At 48.8% G+C, this 22,884-nt stretch overlaps 1 protein-coding gene across 2 annotated transcripts in view; it reads right to left on the reverse strand.

Moving 5' to 3' along the window:
- Positions 1-22,884, reverse strand: part of UBR4 (ubiquitin protein ligase E3 component n-recognin 4) — a 132,156-nt gene that overhangs the window by 76,534 nt on the left and 32,738 nt on the right. The window contains exons 22-46 of one of the 2 annotated variants that reach the window (XM_061148034.1): positions 22,287-22,415; positions 21,351-21,533; positions 21,094-21,216; positions 20,771-21,000; positions 19,214-19,335; positions 18,126-18,223; positions 16,512-16,669; positions 15,555-15,764; positions 13,716-13,817; positions 13,307-13,407; positions 12,875-13,073; positions 12,309-12,497; positions 11,838-11,901; positions 9,971-10,162; positions 9,356-9,426; positions 9,127-9,274; positions 8,470-8,697; positions 7,211-7,381; positions 5,379-5,561; positions 4,303-4,461; positions 3,812-3,964; positions 3,125-3,352; positions 2,350-2,447; positions 1,248-1,419; positions 803-1,004 (exon numbers count right to left, since the gene is read on the reverse strand). In XM_061148034.1, the coding sequence (XP_061004017.1) occupies positions 803-1,004; positions 1,248-1,419; positions 2,350-2,447; positions 3,125-3,352; positions 3,812-3,964; positions 4,303-4,461; positions 5,379-5,561; positions 7,211-7,381; positions 8,470-8,697; positions 9,127-9,274; positions 9,356-9,426; positions 9,971-10,162; positions 11,838-11,901; positions 12,309-12,497; positions 12,875-13,073; positions 13,307-13,407; positions 13,716-13,817; positions 15,555-15,764; positions 16,512-16,669; positions 18,126-18,223; positions 19,214-19,335; positions 20,771-21,000; positions 21,094-21,216; positions 21,351-21,533; positions 22,287-22,415 (3,913 nt within the window). Of the gene's footprint in view, positions 1-802; positions 1,005-1,247; positions 1,420-2,349; positions 2,508-3,124; positions 3,353-3,811; positions 3,965-4,302; positions 4,462-5,378; positions 5,562-7,210; positions 7,382-8,469; positions 8,698-9,126; positions 9,275-9,355; positions 9,427-9,970; positions 10,163-11,837; positions 11,902-12,308; positions 12,498-12,874; positions 13,074-13,306; positions 13,408-13,715; positions 13,818-15,554; positions 15,765-16,511; positions 16,670-18,125; positions 18,224-19,213; positions 19,336-20,770; positions 21,001-21,093; positions 21,217-21,350; positions 21,534-22,286; positions 22,416-22,884 lie in introns of both variants that reach the window. The other variant, XM_061148033.1, reaches the window with a different exon arrangement.

Here is a 22,884-nt window from a genome sequence, read left to right on the forward strand (position 1 = left end):
AGACCAAGTCACTCACTGCTAAATGCAAGCTTTCACTCCTGAAGGAGTCCTGCTTTACCACTCAGGCGCAGGACTCCCAGCTCAGCACCCAGGACGGCTTCCCCAAGGCACGCATGCACGCTCAGTGTCTTCAGCCGTGCCTGAATCTTCGAGACCCCATGGACTCTGGCCTGCCAGGCTCTGTCCATGGGGCTTTTCTGGCAAGAATACTGGAGTGGGTTGCCATGCCCTCCCCTCCACGGGATCTTCTCAATACAGGGATTGAACTCATGTCTCCTGCATTGCAGGTGGATTCTTAAGCTGAGCCACTAGGGAAGGCCTGGCTTCTACACTACTTGGTGAGAATAAACCAACTGAAGGATCTACTCCTCCGCCAGTTCCATCCTGCCCGCCCCATCAGGCAAGCCACTTTCCCTAAACGGAGAGAAACTATCTCAAACCAGATCCAAGAGAGCACTCTTTCCTGGGCACCTAGGAACTACTGTCTGCAGAGAGCCAGCAGATGTTTGCCGTGCTCAGAAAGGGGGTGGCTGCAGGAGCCTTGTCTCTGCTTCTGGGGGGCTAGCTAGCACAGCCTCCACCTTATAAGCCACACAGGCAAGACGGTCCCCATTTCTTTCTTTTGTCGTGCCACAAGGCATTTGAGGTCTTAGTTAGCTGATCAGACACTGAACTCACACCCCCTGCACTGGAACTGCAGAATCTTAACCACTGAAGAGGGCCCAGTCCCCGTTTTTCACGGGTATCCATGGCCGTCTACTCCGAGCCCTCTCCCCGGGCAGGCCTCGGGGGCGGGACTTACTGATGGTGGCCGCCTTGCGCTTGCGGACGGGCTTCATAATGCTGATGACGCTGCTGGGCTGCAGGGAGGGCTGCAGCCAGTAGGAGGTGTTCTCCACACTGGCCATGTAGATGCGCAGGCTGCCGTCCTCACACAGCAGGATCATCGTCGTCCGCTGCTGCTCGTTGCAGGCCGTGTGCCTGATGGCCACCATGTCCTGGATCTAGGAGGAGGGGACGGGCCATGTTAGTTCCCACGTCTACGGAGCGGGGCCTACACAAAGAGGCAGAGGAGCCACTGGTCTCACGGTCAACGGGGCGGGGTGTGCAAAAGGCCGGCAAAGAAAAGACATCTAGGAGAAGATTCTTCTATAGACTTTTGACAGAAGAGCTGGGAAAGCGACAGGATGTACAAAAATAGGGCAGGGTCACGGTCTACTCAAGCGATGGGGGAATGTGGCACTCACCTTTGCTTTGGCAGGAAGAGTCTTGATCTCCTGGATGAGAAAAGTGTCCGGCTTCACCATCACCACCAGGGGCACACCTGTAGTCTGCTGGACACAACACAGCAGGCCAGGGTGGTTCATCACCTCAGACCACTGACAAAGGGCAGGAGACGCCTTACTGCCGCCGTTGGAACTGCAGACGACAAAGGTGGCCAGTCAGGGTGTCACTCACCATCTACCAGCTCTCTCGTGGACCTGAAGGACACCCTCACTACCTACTGAGTCTCAGAGAAATACACTCACCCGAGGACTCAAATTACCCATCACTCAGTTTTCCTCTGAGCCACACGCACAGTCTCATACAACGCGCGCCCAGTGGGAGCCCTGTTTCAGGCTTTCCCCGTCTGAGGGATCGGGGTCCCTACGTGCCTAAGGCTATCAACTGCACAGGCCCAGGGAGGAGTCAAAGGCTAACAACCTGTTCTCCTTTTAAGAATTTCCAAGTACGTCAAGCTCTGTATGAATGGTAACCATTTTATTTCACCCCAAACCAGCTGATTCACAGAGGGCAGAGAGAAAGTGTTGTAATGGCTTTTCAGTGGCAGAAAAAGAAGAGGGAAAGAAACCTTAAACCTTTTCTGCCTCCTCCTTAAATAAAACACCCCCTACCTCACATACCCCTATCTTCTGGAAGCCTGATGGCAGCCCCCGCCTCCCCAAACTCCCACCATGCCCCATATGTTGACATCATGTTCTATTTACTGATCAACAGCCCCCACCCCACCCCACCCCCAACCAGGAGGGAAACTTCAAGGGCATCTTAGCAGCAGGAATGTCTAGGAGAAAGAAACTGACATTCCCTTCTGAAAACTCTCATTAAATTAACATCACATTTGCTACCTTGACTATAGCTTTTCCTTCTGAGTGACAGTGGCCCCCCCCAAACCACCTCTAACAGCCTGGGGGGACAAACCATGCAGACTGGCCAACCTACCAACACCGGATGCTGCCTAGTTTAGAGATACCAGGCAGGGAAGGGAGAGTCCCCAGGAGGGGAGGGGGCGGAACTCCCCTGTTGAACACGAGGTGCTGTGGAAGTTCAAGGTTAAGTGCCCAGCCCCACCTTTTGATGTTGATGGAGAAGAGCTGCAACACCTCCAGAGTCGTCCTGCTGACGGTGGCTGCAAACGACCTGCCTTGACAGTAGCTGAAGAAGAGCATCTGCAACACGTGCGAGTAATAGACAGACACACCGCCACCTGCCACCTGGCTGTTACTGTCCTGTCGCAACAGAGACAACACCACATTAAGTTCTCAGGCCGCCTGGGGCACCGGCTGCCACTCTGGCTGGTCACTCATTTTATGTATTCATTTTTTAATGTACGCGGGTGCTTTTATTTCTGGCTGCGCTGGGTCCTCGATGATGCACCAGGCTTTCTCTAACTCGGCGCAGGCGGGCTGCTCTCTGGCTACAGTGCGAGGACCTCACTGCAGGGTCTTCTGTCACCGCAGGGCACAGGCTCGAGACGCTCGGGCTTCCGTGGTGGCAGCAGCAGGCTCAGTACTGCAGCTTGTGGGCGTGGCTGCCCCATGGCATGTGGACTCTTTCCAGACAGGGATCAAACCCATGTCCCCCTGCAGGTGGATTCTCAACTACTGGACACCAGGGAAGTCTCTGCTCATTCATTTTACACCATGATTAGGGGCTCTCATTCTCTAAGCATCAGATCTCGGTGGTAAATCTTAAAAATACCATGAGAATAAAAGAACTTCAAGTTTAATCCTTTAGAACTAGAGCTTTGCTGTCATGTAAAAAGTTAAAAGAAAAGAGAAACAATGCAACAGCCACTGGGCTGATGAACCCCGGCCCAGAAGGAAGCAGCACCGTGCGCTCTAACCTTCAGGTCCTCGTGGTTGACTTCCAGTACGTTGGTGACGTAGAAGGGTCCTTGCTGGGCACTGCTGGCCTCCTCCATGAGCTGTGTATAGATGTACCCCGCCGAGGACATTATAACAATGATGTTCTTCCCCTCCTCGTTGAAGAGGAAGGTAACATCTCTTATCTTTGAGCTGGGCAGGAGAAAGTAGAAGGTTGGACTCAAGGCATCAACCGATAGGTCATAAATCTGCAGAAGAGAAGGAAGAAAGATCAAATAAGGGAGGTCTAGCTCAGGCCCCCCCAGGCCCAAACTCTCCCGGTGCATCCAGGGAGCGGCAGTGGTGAGGAAGGGCACTCTTCCACTCAGCACACACCAGTCAGGGCTGGGCGCTGAGCGCACAAAGATAAACAAGGCCTCTTCCCCCTCTCTCGTAAGGAATGGCAGAGGAGAGGCCCAGCAGCTAAGTCCACGCCAAGAATAGCGACTGAGAGCGACGCAGTGGCACAGGGGGCCGCACCGGAGTCGGTTATCTGTTACCTGTGCGTGGACGGCCCCTGCTCAGCAACAGGGCAAAAGGTAGCAAGATGTGAGGACTTTTTATTTTTAACTTCTTAAAGAAGTTAGCAGACGTAATGGAGACCAGGCATTCTGAATTTAAAAGCAAAACCACTGTAGGGCCAGACCATCAGAGAGCTGTACCTATACCTTGACAAAGTCTGCGGTGACGATCGCTAGCTCAGTCTGTGAGCCGGGTAACCACACGGCTTTGATGATGAAGTTCCCCGTGGCCAACTGGGGGTGCAAAACCAAGTGGTCCGAGACGGAGCCTGAGCTGCTGAAGGTGAGCACGTGGCAGTCCTGGACACGGGCGAAGGGACAGGCGGTTAAGGGGGTCTGGGGATTAAGGGGGCCCACTCACTTCAGAGGTCAACGCTGCCTGTTCCTCCCCGGCATTCGCCGCCTCCAGACAGTACTCAGACTGTCGAGTGACACGGTCAGGAGTCAAGAACACACAGAGCTTATTTCCAATACAAGAGAAATCTGGAAGACGCGGAAGAAATTCAAAGACTTCTTTCGTCTTCCCAATGGCTTTTAAGTTCCAATCTCAACAATGAGTAAGAGAAGGTGGAGCTAAGAACAGGAGAGAAGGTCACAGTGACCTATAGCTCAAGAGAACCAAACTGGCTCAGGATTACCTTAAGCCCACAAACGGCCAGGTAGTCCTCCTTGCAAGGATTCCCCGTGAGGCTCAGCACAGTGAAGGGTACCGGGGCAGAAGCCAGGCGGGTCAGAGTCAGCTTCCTTTTGCTGGAATCTGCTTGCTTCAGGAGAGCTGAGAGCTGGAGGACAGTGATCTGCCAGGGAATAATTAACAATTTATTCTCAACCCTCTTCCTCTCAGAGAACAGCAGCAATAACAAAAGCTCCTTCACTGATCTTCACTCCAGATCAGAGCTACTGATCTGGAGGCTGTTTTTGTGAGCAAGTCTCTTCAAAAACCCAAGACCAGTACCAGTGTCTATATTCTCTGGCTTAAAGAATGGAATGTCTTTCATTTCTTCTTTCTAGAGGTGACAAAAGAAACCAACTTCATATAATCTGTTCATAAAATATTGAACAATTCCCGTATACTACTGTCCCTTCTCATTTTTCTATGAAAATGTTTCTGAAAATATGTTAGAGCTACTTTTATCTCTAGTTTCTTTTTCACTTAATGTAAAGAGGAGACAAATGAAGAAGCCAGAAAACAGAAAGGCTTGAGTTAAAACACTCTCCTCAAAAAATAAAAATAAAAAATAAAAATAAAAAAAAAATACTCTCCTCTAACTCCTCCTGTTCTATAAAATTCCATAAACTTCCCTGGGTCTTCAAGAGGGCTGGGAGGGCAGGGAAGAACTAAATAAGGACCACTGAGCCCTCCTAGGAAGACTCTCCTCTCTCCACTGAGTCTTCCAGAGGGGCTAACCTGAGAAAGACTGCAAGCCACACTGTCCTCGGGAGCCTCCAGTGGTTACCTTCACCTGGGGTTTGCATCACAGAGTGGGAAGTGACTAGTTAGCCTCTGTCCCAGGCATCCTGGTTCTAAGTGTAGTAAAGTAACTCAGGGTTCCAGCAGAAGAGCTTGCTGAGCTCTGTCCCTGAAGCTTTGCTAGAATTCAGAAAAACAGACGTTTTCCTAGTGGGCCAATCTGGGTGTTGTCCCCTATGTGTTCTGCTCTGCACCTAAGACAAACATGACCTCAAATGAGAGGGAGGCGATTGGAGGACCCACCTTGCCTTTCTCGTGGCTGACAGCCAAATGCTGGCGGCGCCCGTGAGGGGAGGAGAGCACACACATAGCCACCCTCCTGAGCACGTGGGCACTAATCAGCTGTCGAATGGTCTGACCCTGGTCTCCGCTGTAATTCATCCGAACATTCTCAAAGGCACCTTCCTGGGAGCCTAACGTGGGAACCTGGCAAAGACGGACGCAGAGAGAGTAGGCAGTAATAAGGCAAAATAGATCAAGTGGATTCATACATACACTATTCGTGTGACTGAAATACTGTACAATTTAGTTACTCAAGAGCAAAGGTTTCCAATCTCTAATCCATGGACAGTCAATTCATCAAAATTACTGTCAATCCAATAAGAACAATGCGGTAAATGCTGCATACAACTAAATTAACATAAGTAGTGATTTTTTTTAAGTGTTAAAAAACACCCCCGTCTTTCTTTTTAGGCCACACCACACAGCTTGTGGGATCTTGGTTCCCCAACCAGGGATCGAACCCAGGCCCTCAGCAGTGAAAGCACTAAATCCTAACCACTGGACCACCGCAGGATTCCCAAAATGCCCTTTTAAAAAATAAAATGATAACGATGCTAGTGTTTTTTCACTGATTTACCTGAAATTACAGTCAGCAACCTTATGGGTCACCAACACCATCCCAATATTTTCCTAGCTTCATCGTTAACATCTCCAAGTCTAAAACCACTGATCTAAAACTGTGACTGGTTTTTAGGGGAGGGAGGTTGGCCATTGCAGAATCTTAGTTCCCTGACCAGGGATTAAACGAAGGCCCCCTGCAGTGGAAGCACAGAGTCCGAATGACTGGAGCCCTAGGGAATTCCCAACAGTGACTTATTTTCAATAAAATGTCAGAATACCTGTGTCTGTCTCTGTGTGCACTACCACATGATCATGCTTCCCTCAGAAGCAGGCACCCTGTGCGATCTATTCGTGTGCCTCACTCATTTTTATGCTACCCTTCCACAAGTGCCAGGAGTTTCCTTTCTCCTTTTCTTTAACTCTGGCTGCTCTGGATCTTCTCTGCCGCGTACAGGCTTTCTCCAGTTGTGGTGAACAGGGGCTACTTCTCGTTGCAGTGCTCGGGTTTCTCACTGCAGTGGCTTCTCCTGCTTTGGACCATGGACTCTGGCTTGCAGGCTTCGGTAATCATAGCACACGGGCTTAGCTGCTCCCACATGGGGAATCTCAGTTCCTGGACTAGGGATCAAAGCCATGTTCCCTGCCTTGGCAGGCAGGTTCTTAACCTCTGGCCCACCAAAGAAGTCCTACTATTTTATTTTACACAGCTGCTCAAGAAGCCAAGCAGACCACTCCAGGAGTCCTACAGTCAGTGCTGGGCAGCAGGGGTACAGTGGACAACTTAGAACTTAGCAGCCACATCACAGCAAGAACTAAAGGAAGACTACCTAAAAGGCTCTAAGCCAAAGAGGACAGCATTACTTCTGCATGCAATGTGAACCCTGGGGGAGAAGATACAATAAGGTGGTCTTCTATTTTACATACAGAAGACATTCCTAGCTATTAAAATCGCCCCCAAATGTCACTCCTCACAGACAGGGGTTCACATATTTACGTGAACTGAAAAGGAGACTTACTCGCTGTTGGTCCATGTGCCCTCCGATCCCCTCTGTTAGAAGACACACCTCACATGATGATTTTCACACTGGGTGTCACAGGTTCTTACAGTCTAGGTTCTGAACGCCCATGGGTGACTTTCTAAGGATGCATCTCAGAGAATTAAGAGCCCTCTGGCTTCCCAGTGGATGTGCTGGCTCCCACGTGCCCCTTGCCCCCTGACCCTGACAACTCACCATCAGCTGGTCTGTCATCTCGACCGTCTTGTCCACTGTGTGCAGCTCCCGGAGGGCCTGCTGGGCCCGGCTGCTACTCCCCACCGCGGACGCCTGCTGGAAGTTGGTCTGAATGGCATCCATGAGGAAATTGAGCATGTCTAACACGAGAGGAGCGAAGGAGAAATTGGCCTGAGAAAAATCCAAATACACAAGTGAAAAAAAAAAAGAAAAAAAACAGATCACACTCATCATCATCATCTTGCCAATAATGACCTACAGAACCCAGGACCCAGCTTCCTCACTTCAAGTAGGTGTTTCAGCCCTCACTTCACTCTGTCCGAGCACTGGATTTGATTCCAGTCAGCATGCGACTGGGTCCCTAAGCCAGGGGCCCCATGCTGATACCTACTGCTCCCACACACCCACCGCGCACAGTGAGGCACCTAGAGCACGTCCAGTCATGCGCCACTTGGGAGACCGAGATGACGACCACCCAACCACCACCCACCGCTTTCTGTGTTCTGTGCTGCAGATGAGGGGACCGCATCAAGAAAGGGTGCCCCGGAGCATCACACAACTAAAATCCCCCTTCACACAAACCGCCCAAACACTCCTCAGTCACAGACTCCCTACGAAGCAGTGATCGACGACACACACGACTCCTACTCCCATGATGGAAATAAGTAACCTTGGAGGACAAAATAACCACTGGTGGAGTGGGAAGGACAGCCGTGTACCAGGCTCTGCACTCTGCCCTCCTGTGCTGTGGGCAGCCAGAGCCCATCGGCTCTGCAGCTACCCCCGCCCCCCTATCCCCACCAAAGCCCACCCCGTTCTACAGCTCCCCCCACCAGGGCCTGCCCCGTTCCGCAGCTCCCCCCACCAGGGCCCACCCCGTTCCGAAGCTCCTCCCACCAGGGCCCGCCCCATTCTGCAGCTCCTCCCACCAGGGCCCGCCCTGTTCCGCAGCTCCCCCCACCAGGGCCCACCCCGTTCCGAAGCTCCTCCCACCAGGGCCCGCCCCATTCTGCAGCTCCTCCCACCAGGGCCCACCCCATTCTGCAGCTCCCCCCACCAGGGCCCACCCCGTTCCGCAGCTCCTCCCACCAGGGCCCGCCCCATTCCGAAGCTCCTCCCACCAGGGCCCGCCCGCTTCCGCAGCTCCCCCCACCAGGGCCCACCCCGTTCCGAAGCTCCTCCCACCAGGGCCCAACCCATTCTGCAGCTCCCCCCACCAGGGCCCACCCCGTTCCGAAGCTCCTCCCACCAGGGCCCACCTGGTTCTGCAGCTCCTCCCGGCAGCCCTCCACAGTGCGGCACAGGCTGCTCTTCTTGGGCTTCTCTTCGTCAGCAACCTTTCCATCGCTGATGGTGACCTTGGCCTTGTCCGCCGGGGAGGTGCTGGTGTGGCGCACGAGACTCTCTGAAACCCTAGGTTCACTCTGAAACGCTGACTCCTTCATGGTGGAGCTGATGCCACTGCTGGGAGTTCGCTTCACCAAAGCCTAGGGACAGGAAATGTCAGAGGCTCCCAGTGTCCTGCTACAAGCACATATGAAATACTGCCTAAGATCTCAGAGAAAAAATCTGACTCAGAGGGGAGACTGGCTAACCATTTAAAGAATATCCAAAAGACCGAGTTCTAATCTTCGCGGTATTCACCTAACAGCTAACACGTTACCCACTCATAACAACAGAGCTTAAATTGGGGTGGGGGTAGGGTCTTTCAGAAAACTGCAAGACCTCTGAGGACACTGCGCGTTCCGCTTCTACGCGAAGCACTGAGGCCATGACTGAACAACTGGTCACTGACAGAGTCGGAACCCAGACCCAGGGCACCATGCAGGTGACGCGGCGAGTTCCCAGTCTGGCTTGCACATCTGTATCACTAACAAGTCACCCTCTAGAGCCAAGAGAAGGTTCTGGTCTCTCACCAAACAGCTGCCATCTTCCTTGGCCCCACAGTCGCAGAAGAAGGACCCGTATTTGGCGTAGGAGATCTCATGGTCCTTGTGGCAGACCTTGGCACACACCGTGCACACGCCCACCCCGTCGACCATCTTGCAGGTGTGGCAGTGGTACCTGCAGTGTGAGAAGCAGCGATGAGGCCACAGGCCCCGAAGCCCAGCCTGGGAGCCCCGCCCGGAAGGAAACAGCGCTCACCAATGCTGGTTCATGAACTCTTTCTGAGTGATGGTGAAAGTGCAGAGCTTATTGCAAAGGGAATCTTCATCCTTCAAAGAGAACAAGTCTTTTAAATCAGAAATACATCCTTCCACACAGGCACCCACAAAAACACACTCTATAGAAAATAAACCACTGACTTCATAAATGACTGGCAGAAACCTATTCCAGTTGGAGAGAGCTCGCAGGCTATAAATGTGATGTAATTTCAGATGAGACATTAAGGTTTAGTGACTAAGAAAAAAAATAAACCTTATGCTTTCTCTACAATGCAGCTCACACCATCTCCCTGAAAAACTCATCTCTGAAACTCCATTTTGGATGCAAAAAACCAGTTGAAACTGCAGGACAAGTGCCTCTAGATTGAAGAAGGCCCAGGCTTATTTAGGGGTCCTTCCTCTAGGAGATTAGAGTCCTACAACTTGTTCTGCAGGCCCAGAAAATCAGCCTGGCATTTGTCATGAAAGCTATGAATAAGCAACAAGGACTGGGAAGTCCTGAAGCTCACAGGGGCCAAAAAAGAAGGTCAAAGGCTTGTTAACGTGAGCTCTCCAAGTGCCGGTCAGCTGTGACCGTGGTGGTCACTTCACTTACTGAATCCTCGGCCTGGGAGTCTTCCTCCTCCACTGCCAGCTCCTCCACCCAGTCAGAGTCCACCTCGATCGCCCGCTCTTCCCCGTCCACGGAGAGGTGACTCGGGCCCTGACCGTTACTCTGGCTCAGGGCGTTGGTGACGTCAGCCAAGTAAGACATGACGTGGCAGGTGCACTCTAGGACTGTCACATGCTGTAAAAGAAGACCACCACACCTTTTCTCATACTTTTCCAATAAAGCTCAAGATCAAAGCAACAGCACAAAATGCAAAGAAGAAAAATAGCACGTTTTAATTCTCTATTTCCTTAGCTCTCTGCACTACAACAGCAAGTAGCTGGTCAATAAACTGCACTGGGACTTCCCTGGGGGGCCAGTGGTTAGGATCCAGCACTTTCAAGACAAGGGATGCAGGTGTGACCTCTGGTCAGGGAACGAAGAGCCCATATGGTGCATGGCGTGACCAAAAAACTTAAAAACTTTAAAAATTAAAGAAACTGCACTGAATCAGTACGATTCATCCCTTCTTAAGCACAAAGACCACTCTTTAAAAATCATAAAATAGGGCTTCCCTGGTGGCTCAGTGGTAAAGAATCCACCTGCCAATGCAGCAGACATGGGTTTGATCCCTGATCCTGGAAGATCCCACATGCTATGGAGCAGTTAAGCCTGTGGGCCACAACTACTGAGCCTGTGCTCTAGAGCCGGGGAGCTGCAGTTCCTGAAGCCCTCGCGCCCTGGAGCACAGGTTCCACAACAAGAGAGGCCACCAGTACTAGAGAGCAGTCCCTGCTTGCTTTAACTCGAGAAAGCCCAGGCAGCAACAAGGGCCCACCACAGTATATATTTTATTTATATTTTATACATATATAAAAATCTCATAAAATGAAGCACAACGTAAACCAGGAAAACAAAGCTGAAACAGACACAAAAGTCACTCCAGAGAAAACCAGCCTGGTACAGAGAACAGTGAGGTGGCGCAGAGGCGGGGGAAGGAGGCTGGTTCAGTGAAGTGGCTGATGTGCCTCAAAAGACACAACCTTCCATCAGTAAAATAAGGAAGTCATGGAGATGAAATGTCAAGCACGGTGACTAGAGTTAATGCTAATGTATGCCCATCTGAAAGTTGCCAAGAGAGTAGGTCTTAAAAGTCCTCATTACAAGAAAAAAAACTTAACTATGTATGGTGATGGATGTTAATTAGACTTACTGTGACCATTTTGCCATATATACAAATATCAAATCACTATGTTGTAAGCCTGAAACTAATATTCTATGTCAACTACACCTCAAGAAAAAAATAAAAAGATTATATTAAAGTGTGAGTAAGCTCTCACTGGCTTTTTTCTGTCATAATACTTTTTTTTTTAACCATTAGTGAAAAATATTTAAATCAGCCACAATGACAGGCTGACAGGTTGGGTGGAGGGAGAAAATGCTTGAATGCAACATTTCTGCCAGTTGCCACCCTTTCTCTTGGCACAGTGGCCTGAACCTTCAGATAATGTAAATAATTCTAGCATCTGGACGGAGCTGAGGAGGTAAACTGTAACCCGTGTTTAACACTCAGAGCACACAGTTCCAATGCAGGAGCAGTGGACAATTTTCCAGAGAACACCACTATCTAAAAAAAGCAGGAACTCACTGTTTTAAGAAGGATTCTGCTGTATGTTTGTTTAGCAGAACACTTCCTTCGGATCACTGTTTACCCCCGAGAAGAGGCCTAAAGGCAAGCACTTGGCGATGACACCGAGGTTCCAGGCCTCCGCTGTGCAGGGGAGCCAGGGCCGAAACCCTGGGCAGCGGCGCCCACCCCACGGCCACAGGCAGGACCCACAGCCCGGCAGCCCGCACGCCTCAAGCGCCCTACCTTCCCGTGCATCACGCTGGCGTTCATTTTCTCAACCACGTTCTTCTGTGACAGGTACTTCTTGCTGCCAAACAAAAAAGGGGGTGGGGGACACAAAATCACCCACGGAACCAAAGAAAGGAAGCTTTTCCGTGTATCCTGCATCGATTTGTAGACAATGTGAACTAAAGGCATTCTTTGGAAATTATGTGGGTCATCAGTGACTGGGGGTTCTGTTCCTATCAGGGATAGTTGGTACACCTTCCCAAGACTTCTCCTAGGAATAATGAACAAGAAACCCTACTAATAAAAGAGTAGAGATTAAGTGAACAGATTAAATCTACAGCGAATAATCCCCAATAAAAAGACAGAGCTTCCTTCAAGTTTCTTTTATACTCACTCTGAGCTATAAAAAAATGGCCTGCAATTAATTGTCCCCCTTAAGAGCAATGGTGTAACGTACAGATGCGATCCTCCACTTCATCCCCTTACCATCTACTCAGCCAGTCCACAGCAGCATTATGAAGCTGAAGATGGCCAGCACCTTGACCTGCGCCGGCCAGGGTAGCCATGACAACCATGAGTTCAGGGAAACCGGTCCCATCACCGTTGGCCAGCATCTCTGTTGCCATGGGGATCAAGGTGCCCAAAAGCACAGCACACACACCTTCCCCAACTTGACTGGTAGAGAAGAAACATCACACTGGTAAGTATTCAGTAGGAATCAGAAGTATTAAATTTTTAAGAATTTAGAACTTCTAAGAGGTGTTTAAAATTAAACATTAAATGCATGATCATACACACTAAGCCAAGTTGTGCACTTGGGCTACGAGACCATAAAACATTCACATGAGTTACTACTGACAGGCGAAGCCACTGCAAAAGTTCTTCCAGGAGAAAAATCAAGGATATATGCTAGATTGCTTGAGTCTATTGAGAGGGAGCTGTGGGATCACTGAAAATGCTTCAGGACTGAGGCTGAAGGAAACACAGCTGCAAACGCTCTCACCCTGTTGCCGGGGCTGTCAGAACACGTGATACAAACACAGGCGCGCTACCTGTTTTCCCGAACAATGTAGGTGGTCAGCAACTGCAGCAGCTGCCTGTTCTCCTGGATCACATCCAGCTGATCGGAATCTTTGGGGGGCGATGCAGTCATGCGGGTGAGCCAGGCCTGGAGACGCGCAGGCTCCACGCAAGCCAGCTGGGCCAGGGAGCCGCAGAGGTGCAGGAGGCTAGGGTTAGGGCTCTTCTCAGCTGGGGACAGACCGAGAGGCGACGGTCAGTGAAGGAGGGCAGGGGGAGGGAAGAGGCCCAGACCGCGAGCCAGGGAAAGGGGAAAGGCTCCACTTCCTTCCAAACTTTCTCTGAGGAATTCTCTCCACTTGTTAGCATTTTCCTGCTGTAGTTACACTCGGGGAGAAGATAGGCACAGCCATTAGCTGGACATCAAAGTTCCCCTAAGAAGATTATTAAAAGCTGTCACTCACTCAGCTGGAAGAGTTTGGTGAAGAATTTCAAAACTCGGTTACAGAATTTAGCAGAAAGGTTCTCATTGGCGGTTGCCATCATGATCTGCACGAGTTCTCCACTGAAAGGCAGGAGAGGAAAAAAATGGAAGAATCATGTTAAGCTGTCAAACAAACAGCATCCTTTCCTATTTCTTCACAGTCTCATCCCCTCTAGGAGAACTGGTCACCTGTGAGTCAACAATACTGGTGAGTCAAAAACAACCCCCTTCACCAACAACCTCAAGGCGCCAGCAGTTAACCAGTCCTCCAGGAAGTACAAACATCTAAGCAGGCTTTTGTATTTCCTGAGAGAACAGCCAGGTCAACACAGTCCTTGCTTCTGGAAGGCATTCGAAACCCTCACTGAGGAGAACACAACATAGCTCACCTGTCAGAGAAAAATTCCTCCATAGCTTTACGAGCCTGGCTGCTTTCCAGTTGCTTTTCCAAATACTGGAGACATTCTTCTAAGATGGATTCATCAAGTCCACTGAAAATCCGAAAGAAAAATTATAGAAACAAGGGCTGTTTCGATGTTCTAATACTCACCTTTAAAAACTCAGAAGTCTATGGCTTTCCCTGGTGGCTCAGCGATAAAGAACCCACCTGCCGACGCAGGGGACATGGGTTCAATCCCTGGTCCGGGAAGACCCCACACACCATGGGACAAGCCCACGCGTCACAACCACTGAGTTCGTGCTCTGGAGCCGGGAGGGCGACTCCTCAGCCCGCAAGCCACAAGCACCGAAGCTGGAGGGCCCTGGATCCTGTGCCGCGACAGGAGAAGCCACCACAAGGAGAAGCCCACGCACCACAAGCAGACAGCAGCCCCCACTCCCTGCAGCCAGAAAGTCCACGCAGCAATGAAGACCCAGACAGCCGAAAATGAAGTTTTTAAATATATTTTTAAAAACCCAATTATAAACTATTAAAAAAAAATCCTAAGTCTACTTATGGCTACACCCTGAGGGCAATATTTAGTTTTGTTTTGTCAAAGCTTGGCATAAACCCTGGCATAGAGCGGGTGCTAAATAAATGAGGAATTAAAACTATAATAAAAGAAAAAATCCCTAAAATCTGAGATAAGTAATGCAGTCAGTAGCTAAGAGTTCAAAGAATCAGAGCTGTTACCTCAAACTATTAGAAAGAGGAGGGAAGGGAGTGAAGGACTGGATGGGTAGAGAGGACATAAAGGAAGTGGGGCACACAGGCATGCTATGTCACTTTTCTTTGCGACCCCATGGACTGCAGCCCACCAGGCTCCTCTGTCCGCAGGATTCTCCAGGCAAGAATACTGGAGTGGCTTGCCATGCCCTCCTCCAAGGGATCTTCCCAACCCAGGGACTGAACCTACGTCTCCTGCATTGACAGGCGGAGAGGGGTAGGGGTGACAAAAGAGAAGTGGAGAGAGAGAAAAAAAAAAGGCAGCCCCTTATGAAAACCTGGACTGCTTGACAAGAAGAAGGCAGGAAATCCCAACACCTGGAACCCTTTATCTGTGTAGTTCTCAGTGGGATAAAACTGTAACTTACTCAACTGCTCTTTTAAGACTCGCCTACATCAGTATGGCCTACACCATCATGGTCAAACAATGCAATGAGATCACCTTCATGCCACAGAACATCTATCTCAGAAGCATAGTCACAAAAACGTTAGAAACTGTATCAAGCTCCTTTGCACACCTTACCACATCTAGGACAGCATGCTCATTCCTAAGAATGAATCACAAAAGACGATTCCAAGTAAGTTTTCGTATGTGTCCTCAAGAATGCAAAATGCACGCAAATACAAAACTTTCTGTTAAAAAGCACAACCAGGGACTTCCCTGGTGGCCCAGGGATTAAGGATGCACCTGCCAATGCAGGGGACACGGGTTCAATCCCTGGTCTGGGAACTAAGATCCCACATCCCTTGGGTCAACTAAGCCTGACAGACGCAACTACTGACATCCGCACGCCCTAGAGCCTGTGCTCCACGAGAAGTCACTGCAGCAGGAAGTCCTCGCACCGCAGCGGAAGAGGAGCCGCCTCCCAGCTCCCCAGCAACTAGAGAAAGCCCATGCGCAGCAGCCAAGACACAGTATAACCAGCATAACCAAAATTAAATTTTTTAAAAAGGCACAATCATAAGCTGTTAACGAATGACAGAGAGAAGCAAGTGCTGGTATATTTCACTGAGGGTAGCAGGAGGTCACAGGAACCGGATGCTTCTCCCTAGTCAGGCTCACCTATTGGGATCTGCGTGGTTGGCCAGAATGTTGTAACAGCCAGTGATGAGCTTCTCATACACACGAGCCAAGAACTCATCTGACTCTGCGGGGCCCAGGACTCGCTCCAGGGAGTTGCTACTGATCTCAGCCACACTCTCAGTGCTCGACTCCAGAAGAAGGGGGAGCAGCGTCCGGATTACCTGCGGCGGGTTCATCTCATCGGACCAACTTCAACAAAGAAAACAGAATCAAATCAGTGAATATACGCCTCTGAACAGCTGCAAGGGGAGGAGAGGGCAATCCAGTCATTTACTGAGAAGGGCTTTTTTCCTTGGACAGTTGTTTTTTACACGGGCACAGTCATGCAACTCCACGGTCTCCTTTCTCATCACTGTATCAGAAGTTAGAATCATTTCCATTTGAAAATTCTGTTCATTAAAATGTTAAATTAATAACATAAGATGTATTCTGTAATATTCAGAAAAGAAAATTAACTGCAACCTAAGCTAGTAACCCTCCCAGACAATCTTTCTAGAAGAACTAGCAGGAATCTGGATCACTTTTAAGGTGATGAGATAAAGGAATTTACTCGTGACCTATGTACCGGAAGCCTGCCCTAGTCCCCACGCCAGCAGTATCAAAGCTCCACAATGAACTTGGAGAAGCATGACTTCAAACACATCATCGTCACCTTGAAACTTAAACCCAGAGCACCTCCAAGTCATGGTATGATTTAAAGCCAGCATGCTTTTTCTGAAACATACTACACATAAAGAGAGGGAGGTATTCTGGTGCCCTTCACATCTAAGTTCAAAATCCTTCTAGGGAGACGCTCACACTCTTGAGGCAAGAGGCTCTGTCTGCCACAGAGGCAGGCAAACAAGCACTACGCGCAGCCAGCAGAACCCTGCCCTCCTGCAGCCGTGGCGGAGCACAGGCGTGGAGGGCGCTCGGGGCTGCGCTGCCGGTACTCACACGATGAGGTCCCCGGTCAGCCTGACCAGGGAGAGGAGGGCGTGCTTCAGGGACGCGGCCAGGGGCAGGCTCTGGCCACAGAGCGTCCCCAGGTGGGCAGCCTGCACAGCGCTGATGTAGCTCTCGGAGGGGACAGTGTCATTGGCGAAGGCGTTGCGCTGAAAGGAGGCGAAGCAGACATCAATGGAGAGACCATCCATCTCCAGATGCTTACACGCGCAAAAAGAAAATCGAAGACCCCACTGGGGTTCACACGCAAGGACTCTATTCAGTATACACTCTTAGCCATCTGGGAAGGAAAGTGGAGTGGAGTGAAGGAAGCACTTAACAAATTTCAGTTAGTATGAGTTGAGTTAAAATTTTTAAAGGGCGACCCTGGTGGCTAGCGGTTTAGTATCCACCTCGCAGTGGAGCGTACACTGGTTCCACCCCGAGTCCAGAAAAGACCCCACACGCCCCAGAGCAACTCAGCCCGTGTGCCACAGCTACTGAGCCCCAGTTACTGACGCCCGTGTGCCCGAGAGCCCGAGCTCCGTAAGAGAAGACGCGCTCCATAACAAAGGGCCGTCCCCACTCGCTGCAGCTAGAAAAGCCCACACAGCAAGGAAGAGCCGGCACGGCCACAAGTAAATAAGGTCTTTTAAACAGAAAAGTTAAAGCTGAGCTAAAATTTAGTTACTAAAAAGTTAAGACACCCAAACCACTTTTCAAATAATTAGAATATATTAAATATTAAAACTATGCTTGTTTGCCTCTAATAACTGGGAAAGATCAGGATTTTACAATGCATCTGGGTCCCCATTACAAATATCTTAATTATCCTTGCACTACAGCTCTGGGTGATGTAAACAGAGGTCACGATTACAAAGCAAGGATAATAAGATTATAACACTTGACTTTTCCAAAGAACTGTAATAACACAATAATCTGTTAACAGAGGTTAATCTGAGGACAGCACACAGGAAGATCAAGGGAACTGACAGAAGATGCAACAGTCTTCTGAAAGCCTAGAGAATAAATGCTACCCCATAAAATTATGACAGAAGGAGCATGTTCTTGACATATAACCTAGAAGGGAAAGGAAACAGTTAACACTTACTGACAATTCATGTGCCAGAAACTGTGCTAGGCACTTTACATTTAATATCCTTGATCTTCACCTCCTAGTATTTAACAGATAAAGAACCTTAGGGTCCTAGCAGTTGACCCTCGAATACCACAGGGGTTGGGGTGCTAACCATCCGTGCAGTCGAAAATCCACGTATAACATTACAGTCAGCCCTCCATACATGCAGTTCCACATCTGTGGATTCAACCAACCACAGATCATTTAGTACTGCAGCCCAGACTTAGTGAAAACAACAGTGTATAAATGGACGTACACCGTTTACAACCCTGTATTGCTCAAGAGTCCACTGTATATAACACAGTAACATACTTCTTATTCTTAGCAAAATGATCATGAGCACCATTTGGGCGATTCAAGGACTTGACTACAGGTCCAGCCACAGCAAATACTACTGCAGCGTGTTAAGATCTCTTTGGAGCCAGCTTAAGCCTGAAGAGTAAGACCAGAACACGGAAACCAAATACCGCGGACAGACGGACGCTCACCCAGGACCCGATGTTGGGGAACTCGTTGGTGCTGATGTTGTTCCAGGACTCACACACAGTCTGAACCGATGACGGCAGACTCTGCACCAGCGCCGGACCTGGAGGCAACAGAAAGGACGAGGAATCATCACAAGAAAGAGAGAGAGAGGACGACACACAGCATTTTAAAAGCCAACCCCAAATGCAGAGAGACACACCAGAGCCCAGGCTGTCAAAATAATTACTAAGGTAGCTTAGAAGCATATTTAAATAGCAGCACTCTGTCCAAGAAATTGCTAACTGCTTAACAACTAACAATCTCAATTATAAGATTTTCACTCCCCATCATATTCACTTTCTAACCTTGTGAGTAAAGAAGACAACTGAATACAAGATGCAAAGTGATAGCAAGTCACTACAAGTCACTATTCAAGGTCTAGGCCCTCTACGAACAGGTAGCATTTCGATCTCTTCTCCTTAACACGGATCTTGAGGGCAGGGAACATTAATGCACATTAAGAACAATAGTCAATAAAGTAATGAAATTAAATTTCTAAAAGTGAAACTATCTGAACATCAAAAGGGTACTTAAACCTTGAAATGCAGGAATATACCAATACCTGTACACTTTAAAGGGTAGCTATTGCACTTAACTCCAATCCTGCTCAAGTCCTTCTGATTTCCCATCCCAAATTTCTACCAGACCATTCCTAACACAAGGAAGAAGTTTTCCCACGTACGAAGCAGTAGCTCGATAGTCTTCCTAACCTCTATAAATGGAAAGGAGAACAAAGATCTTTGCCAACAGCCAAAGAGCTTAACGCCTTGGAACCAACTGATCTTAGCTTGGATTCCAGCTCTGCCACTTGCAGAATGTAGGACATGGGGAAATAACCTAAGTCTCAGTTTCCTAATGAGTAATGGGGGATGATAATAAAACTTACCTCAGAGGATTATTGCAAAGATCAAAACAGATAAACCTATGTCAATGCCTGACACACAGGAAGGTCCCAGTAAATGGTAAATGTGTCAACAGGTAGAGAAGGAGAGAAACGGTGCTACCAGTCATACCAGTGTTAGCAGTCTTATTCAAAAGCACACTCACTTACCCAGAGTGTTCGCCTTGCACCTACTGGAGCCAATGGCCAACACGGCAGCAAAGCCGTGCAATTTCTCCTGGGAAGGCTTCTCAGCGGATCCCTCCTCATTAAAGTTCTGTAGCAAATAGGCTCTGGAGGAAAAAAGAGGGAGCTATGTCAAAGCTGAAGGAACCTAGTGACATTCTGGTCAGGAAAAAAAAAAAACCCTAGACAAATGGAAAAACCTGTAGCTCAGTTTCCTAAGCCTGTAAATGTGGCTGAAAGTGCCTGCCCCTTTGGGTCTCCTAAGAATGCCAATGGGTAATTATTTCCCAAAGAACATGCCATCCTTGGAAATGCTCACAAAACTCAATTCCAGGACATTATCTACCCTACTTGTCCTGGCCTTAGAAGACTGGCATTGTATGTATCACAGGCTCTGAGAAGTATTATTTTTTCTTTAAAAAAAAAAAAAAAAAAAAACACTTCCCAAACTTATCTGCCCAGGAACGTGCATTATCAGCGATGGGCCAGATTAGAACCTAGACACTCTCAAAGGGCAGTGACTCATCAGCTTTGCTAACTGCTGTACCCCCAGCACCTAAAAAAGTAAGTAGCACATAGCAAGCATTCATCGTTGTTACTCAAGTCTATTGCTCATATCCATCCAAAAATTTTGCCTCAAGCAACAGTCCTCTGTCTACTGCAAGGCATTCACACTAAAAGACATGCTAAGTTTTACAATGATCCAAGTCCCTTTCAGCAACAACGTCCCATAAAATAGGAAGTGAAGAGTGAAATGCTACAGGGACTGGAAAAAGTAAGTGAGCGTAAAGGGGCCATGTGAGAACGGCCAAGGAGAAGCAGCCAGTCCTTAGCAGCGATTTGCTGTCGCACGGGAAGACAGGCGCAGTTTTGCCAGTTCTTCCGATGGAAGAAAAGCCAGACATCTTGTGAATGGTGAATAAACTCCCACTTTTTATACACTGAAAATGAATTCTAAAATATTTTAACACTATGCAAAATAAAGGAAGTCTACAGGGTGTGCAATTTGCAATGTTTATTATAAAAAGGACTGGGTTTCAAAATACTAACTCATTAAAAAAAGGTTTTTCTCAGGATTTCAAAGTCCCTGGTGGTCTAGTGGTTAAGAATCTGCCCTGCAACGCAAGAGAGGAGGGTTTGCTTCCCAGTCGGGGAACTGAGACCCCACGTGGCAAAGGGCAACTAAGCTCCGTACCACAACCAGAGAGCCCGCACGCTGCCAGTAACGAGCCCGTGGGCTCCGGAGCCCGCATGGTGCAAGAGAAGACCCCCGTGACACAAGGATGACCCCAAGGGCTGCAATAAGACCCGACCCAGCCAAACAGATGAGCAAGTAAGAAAATGTCTTCTCTACCTATGTACCGTGAAGTTTAAACAGCTTCACCTCAGTGAATAAGAGAAAAGATAGTGTCTGGAAAATCTGCATTACCTCTCTTTGCACCCTACAAGAAAAACGCTAGAAAATATTTAAACAGGAAAGTAAACCACCCAAGCATTTACAGTCCCCATCTCCAACGTCTCTGGGCAGGCGGCCCGCCCCACCTGGTGAAGGAGGCGTAGGTGTCAATGAGCTGCAGCGTGGCGGGGAGCAGGTTCTTGGTGACCTCAGCGGACTTCTGCGGGTCGGTCTCAGCGGCCATCTTGGAGAAGTGCTCGTCCAGGGAGACCTGGACCTTGGAGACAGCAGCGTCCAGGGTGTAGATGGACTGCAGGCTGGGAATTTCATGCAGCTGCAAGATGGTGGTACAGTCGATGCTACAGAAGGACGAGATCTTTAAAAGATACCCAAGATCTTAGTTAGTTGTGGCAAAAAAACCCTGCAGCATAAGCCAAGTTCTGTCACTGTGGACCCCAAACTCACATACCTGTCGGGCAAAGTACTCCTCTACAATGTCAACGTCATATTTCACAGAGCTGCACTTGCTGGATGCCAGTTCTAGGAGAGAACCAGCATGTTCAGCCTTCATTCCCTGTTTGATAAGGTGGTCCTATTTACAGCAAGAGAAAAGTGTTCAGGAGAGCAAAATAGGCAGGGTCTAAGGCTTCCCTCAGCCTTAAATTTAAAGTTCCCCGCATTGGAGCCCGCAGGCTGACGACCCCACCGCAGCAGGCTCAGCAGTACCTTTATCCAGTTGACATAGGAGCTGATCCGGAGGCGGGATGACCATCTCAGAGTGTGTAGGATGTCACACTCACTCATCTCTGGCGAGTTCATGGCCAACTGGTTCATGTAAGTTTTCGATGGTGGCAAAATGCCCAGGATCCTCCACAGTATCAAGAAGTAATACTGAAGGGCACAGGCTTCCTACAAGAAGCAAAAACAGCAGTCTCAGAGGTAGGAGCTTTTGGTACTGCCTCAAAATCTCCCATGGAGATCCCATGGACGGAGGAGCCTGGTAGGCTACAGTCCATGGGGTTGCAAAGATGTGGACACGATAAACAACTTTACTTTCTTTCACTTTCAAGATCTTCCTAACAATAAAAACTGATCCAAATATCAATACAATTTTTAAAGCAGAACAGGGTGCAGTCCCAATTTTCAACTGAGATTTGGCTCTTAAAGTCAGCTCACTGGGTCTTCCCAGAGAATACACACCCAAAGCAGAAAATGGTAAGAACACACCTTTTATATACATATAAAATCTGTCCCACATTCTGTACATTTCACAGGCCAAGAAAGCAATTCTGAGTCCCTGGCTCCCCAGTAATTTACCAAGTGACTGAAAGAGAGCAAGACACTGCCTTCAGCAGGCCTGCAATCAGCAGGCCCTTTCTGTGGCCTTAACTGCTGTTACGAATTCTACAGGTACGAGACACATTCACGGGGCCACAGAAACAGCTCAAGTGTGTGGCTTCCAGTATCATACATCAACCAGCACTCAGGAGATAAGAACTGAGGTGACCCTTCCTCTCAAAGTCACATTCCTCTCAATGTTAACCAAAAGGAAAAGTCAAAAAAGCTGACTAGATCCCAGAAGGAAATTCCCGGTAGACTGCTCCCCAATAACCAGACACATGCCCAACTCTTCATAATTAGCCCAGGTTGCCGGGGTCGTACCAGGGCTGTTACATCCTTGTTCTCCTTCCTCCTGACTGTGTCGAGCTGGGACCCAGCTGCCAGCAGGGACGTCAGTGCAGCGTACAACTCATCATACTTGACGAGCTTGGAGAAGAGGACATCGCAGGCCTAACAGCAAGAAAAACAGACAATCGTTTTCTCTTATTTTGTGAAATATTTTCTCCTACTACCCATATACTACCACTTAACCTCAGGATTGACAAAACAGCTCATTCCAAATAGTTACTAATGTCTCATTGCAGCAAGATCCCCCTCACAGACCAACTCAGCTTATGGATTATATTCTGAGCACACAAGTGCAGGCATTAGAGTGAAACAACTATTTTGTACATTAAACTAGCCGCCTGTGAAAACACTAACACAGACAGTTTTTAGAAAGAATCTGTCAGAGGTGTCAATTGCTGGGAAGGACATCCCCTACCAGCAAATTGCAGCCCAGAAAATAAATCTCAAAATAACATTTTCCTCTTAGAATAAACTCAAATCCCAACACAGACTAAATTCACTCCTTAGAAAGTTACATCATTCCTTTTCCTCTTGATAGCCTGATTTTGGTGGAGACCACCTAACCCACATG

Source organism: Dama dama, chromosome 8, assembly GCF_033118175.1.
Source record: "Dama dama isolate Ldn47 chromosome 8, ASM3311817v1, whole genome shotgun sequence".
NCBI lineage: Eukaryota > Metazoa > Chordata > Mammalia > Artiodactyla > Cervidae > Dama > Dama dama.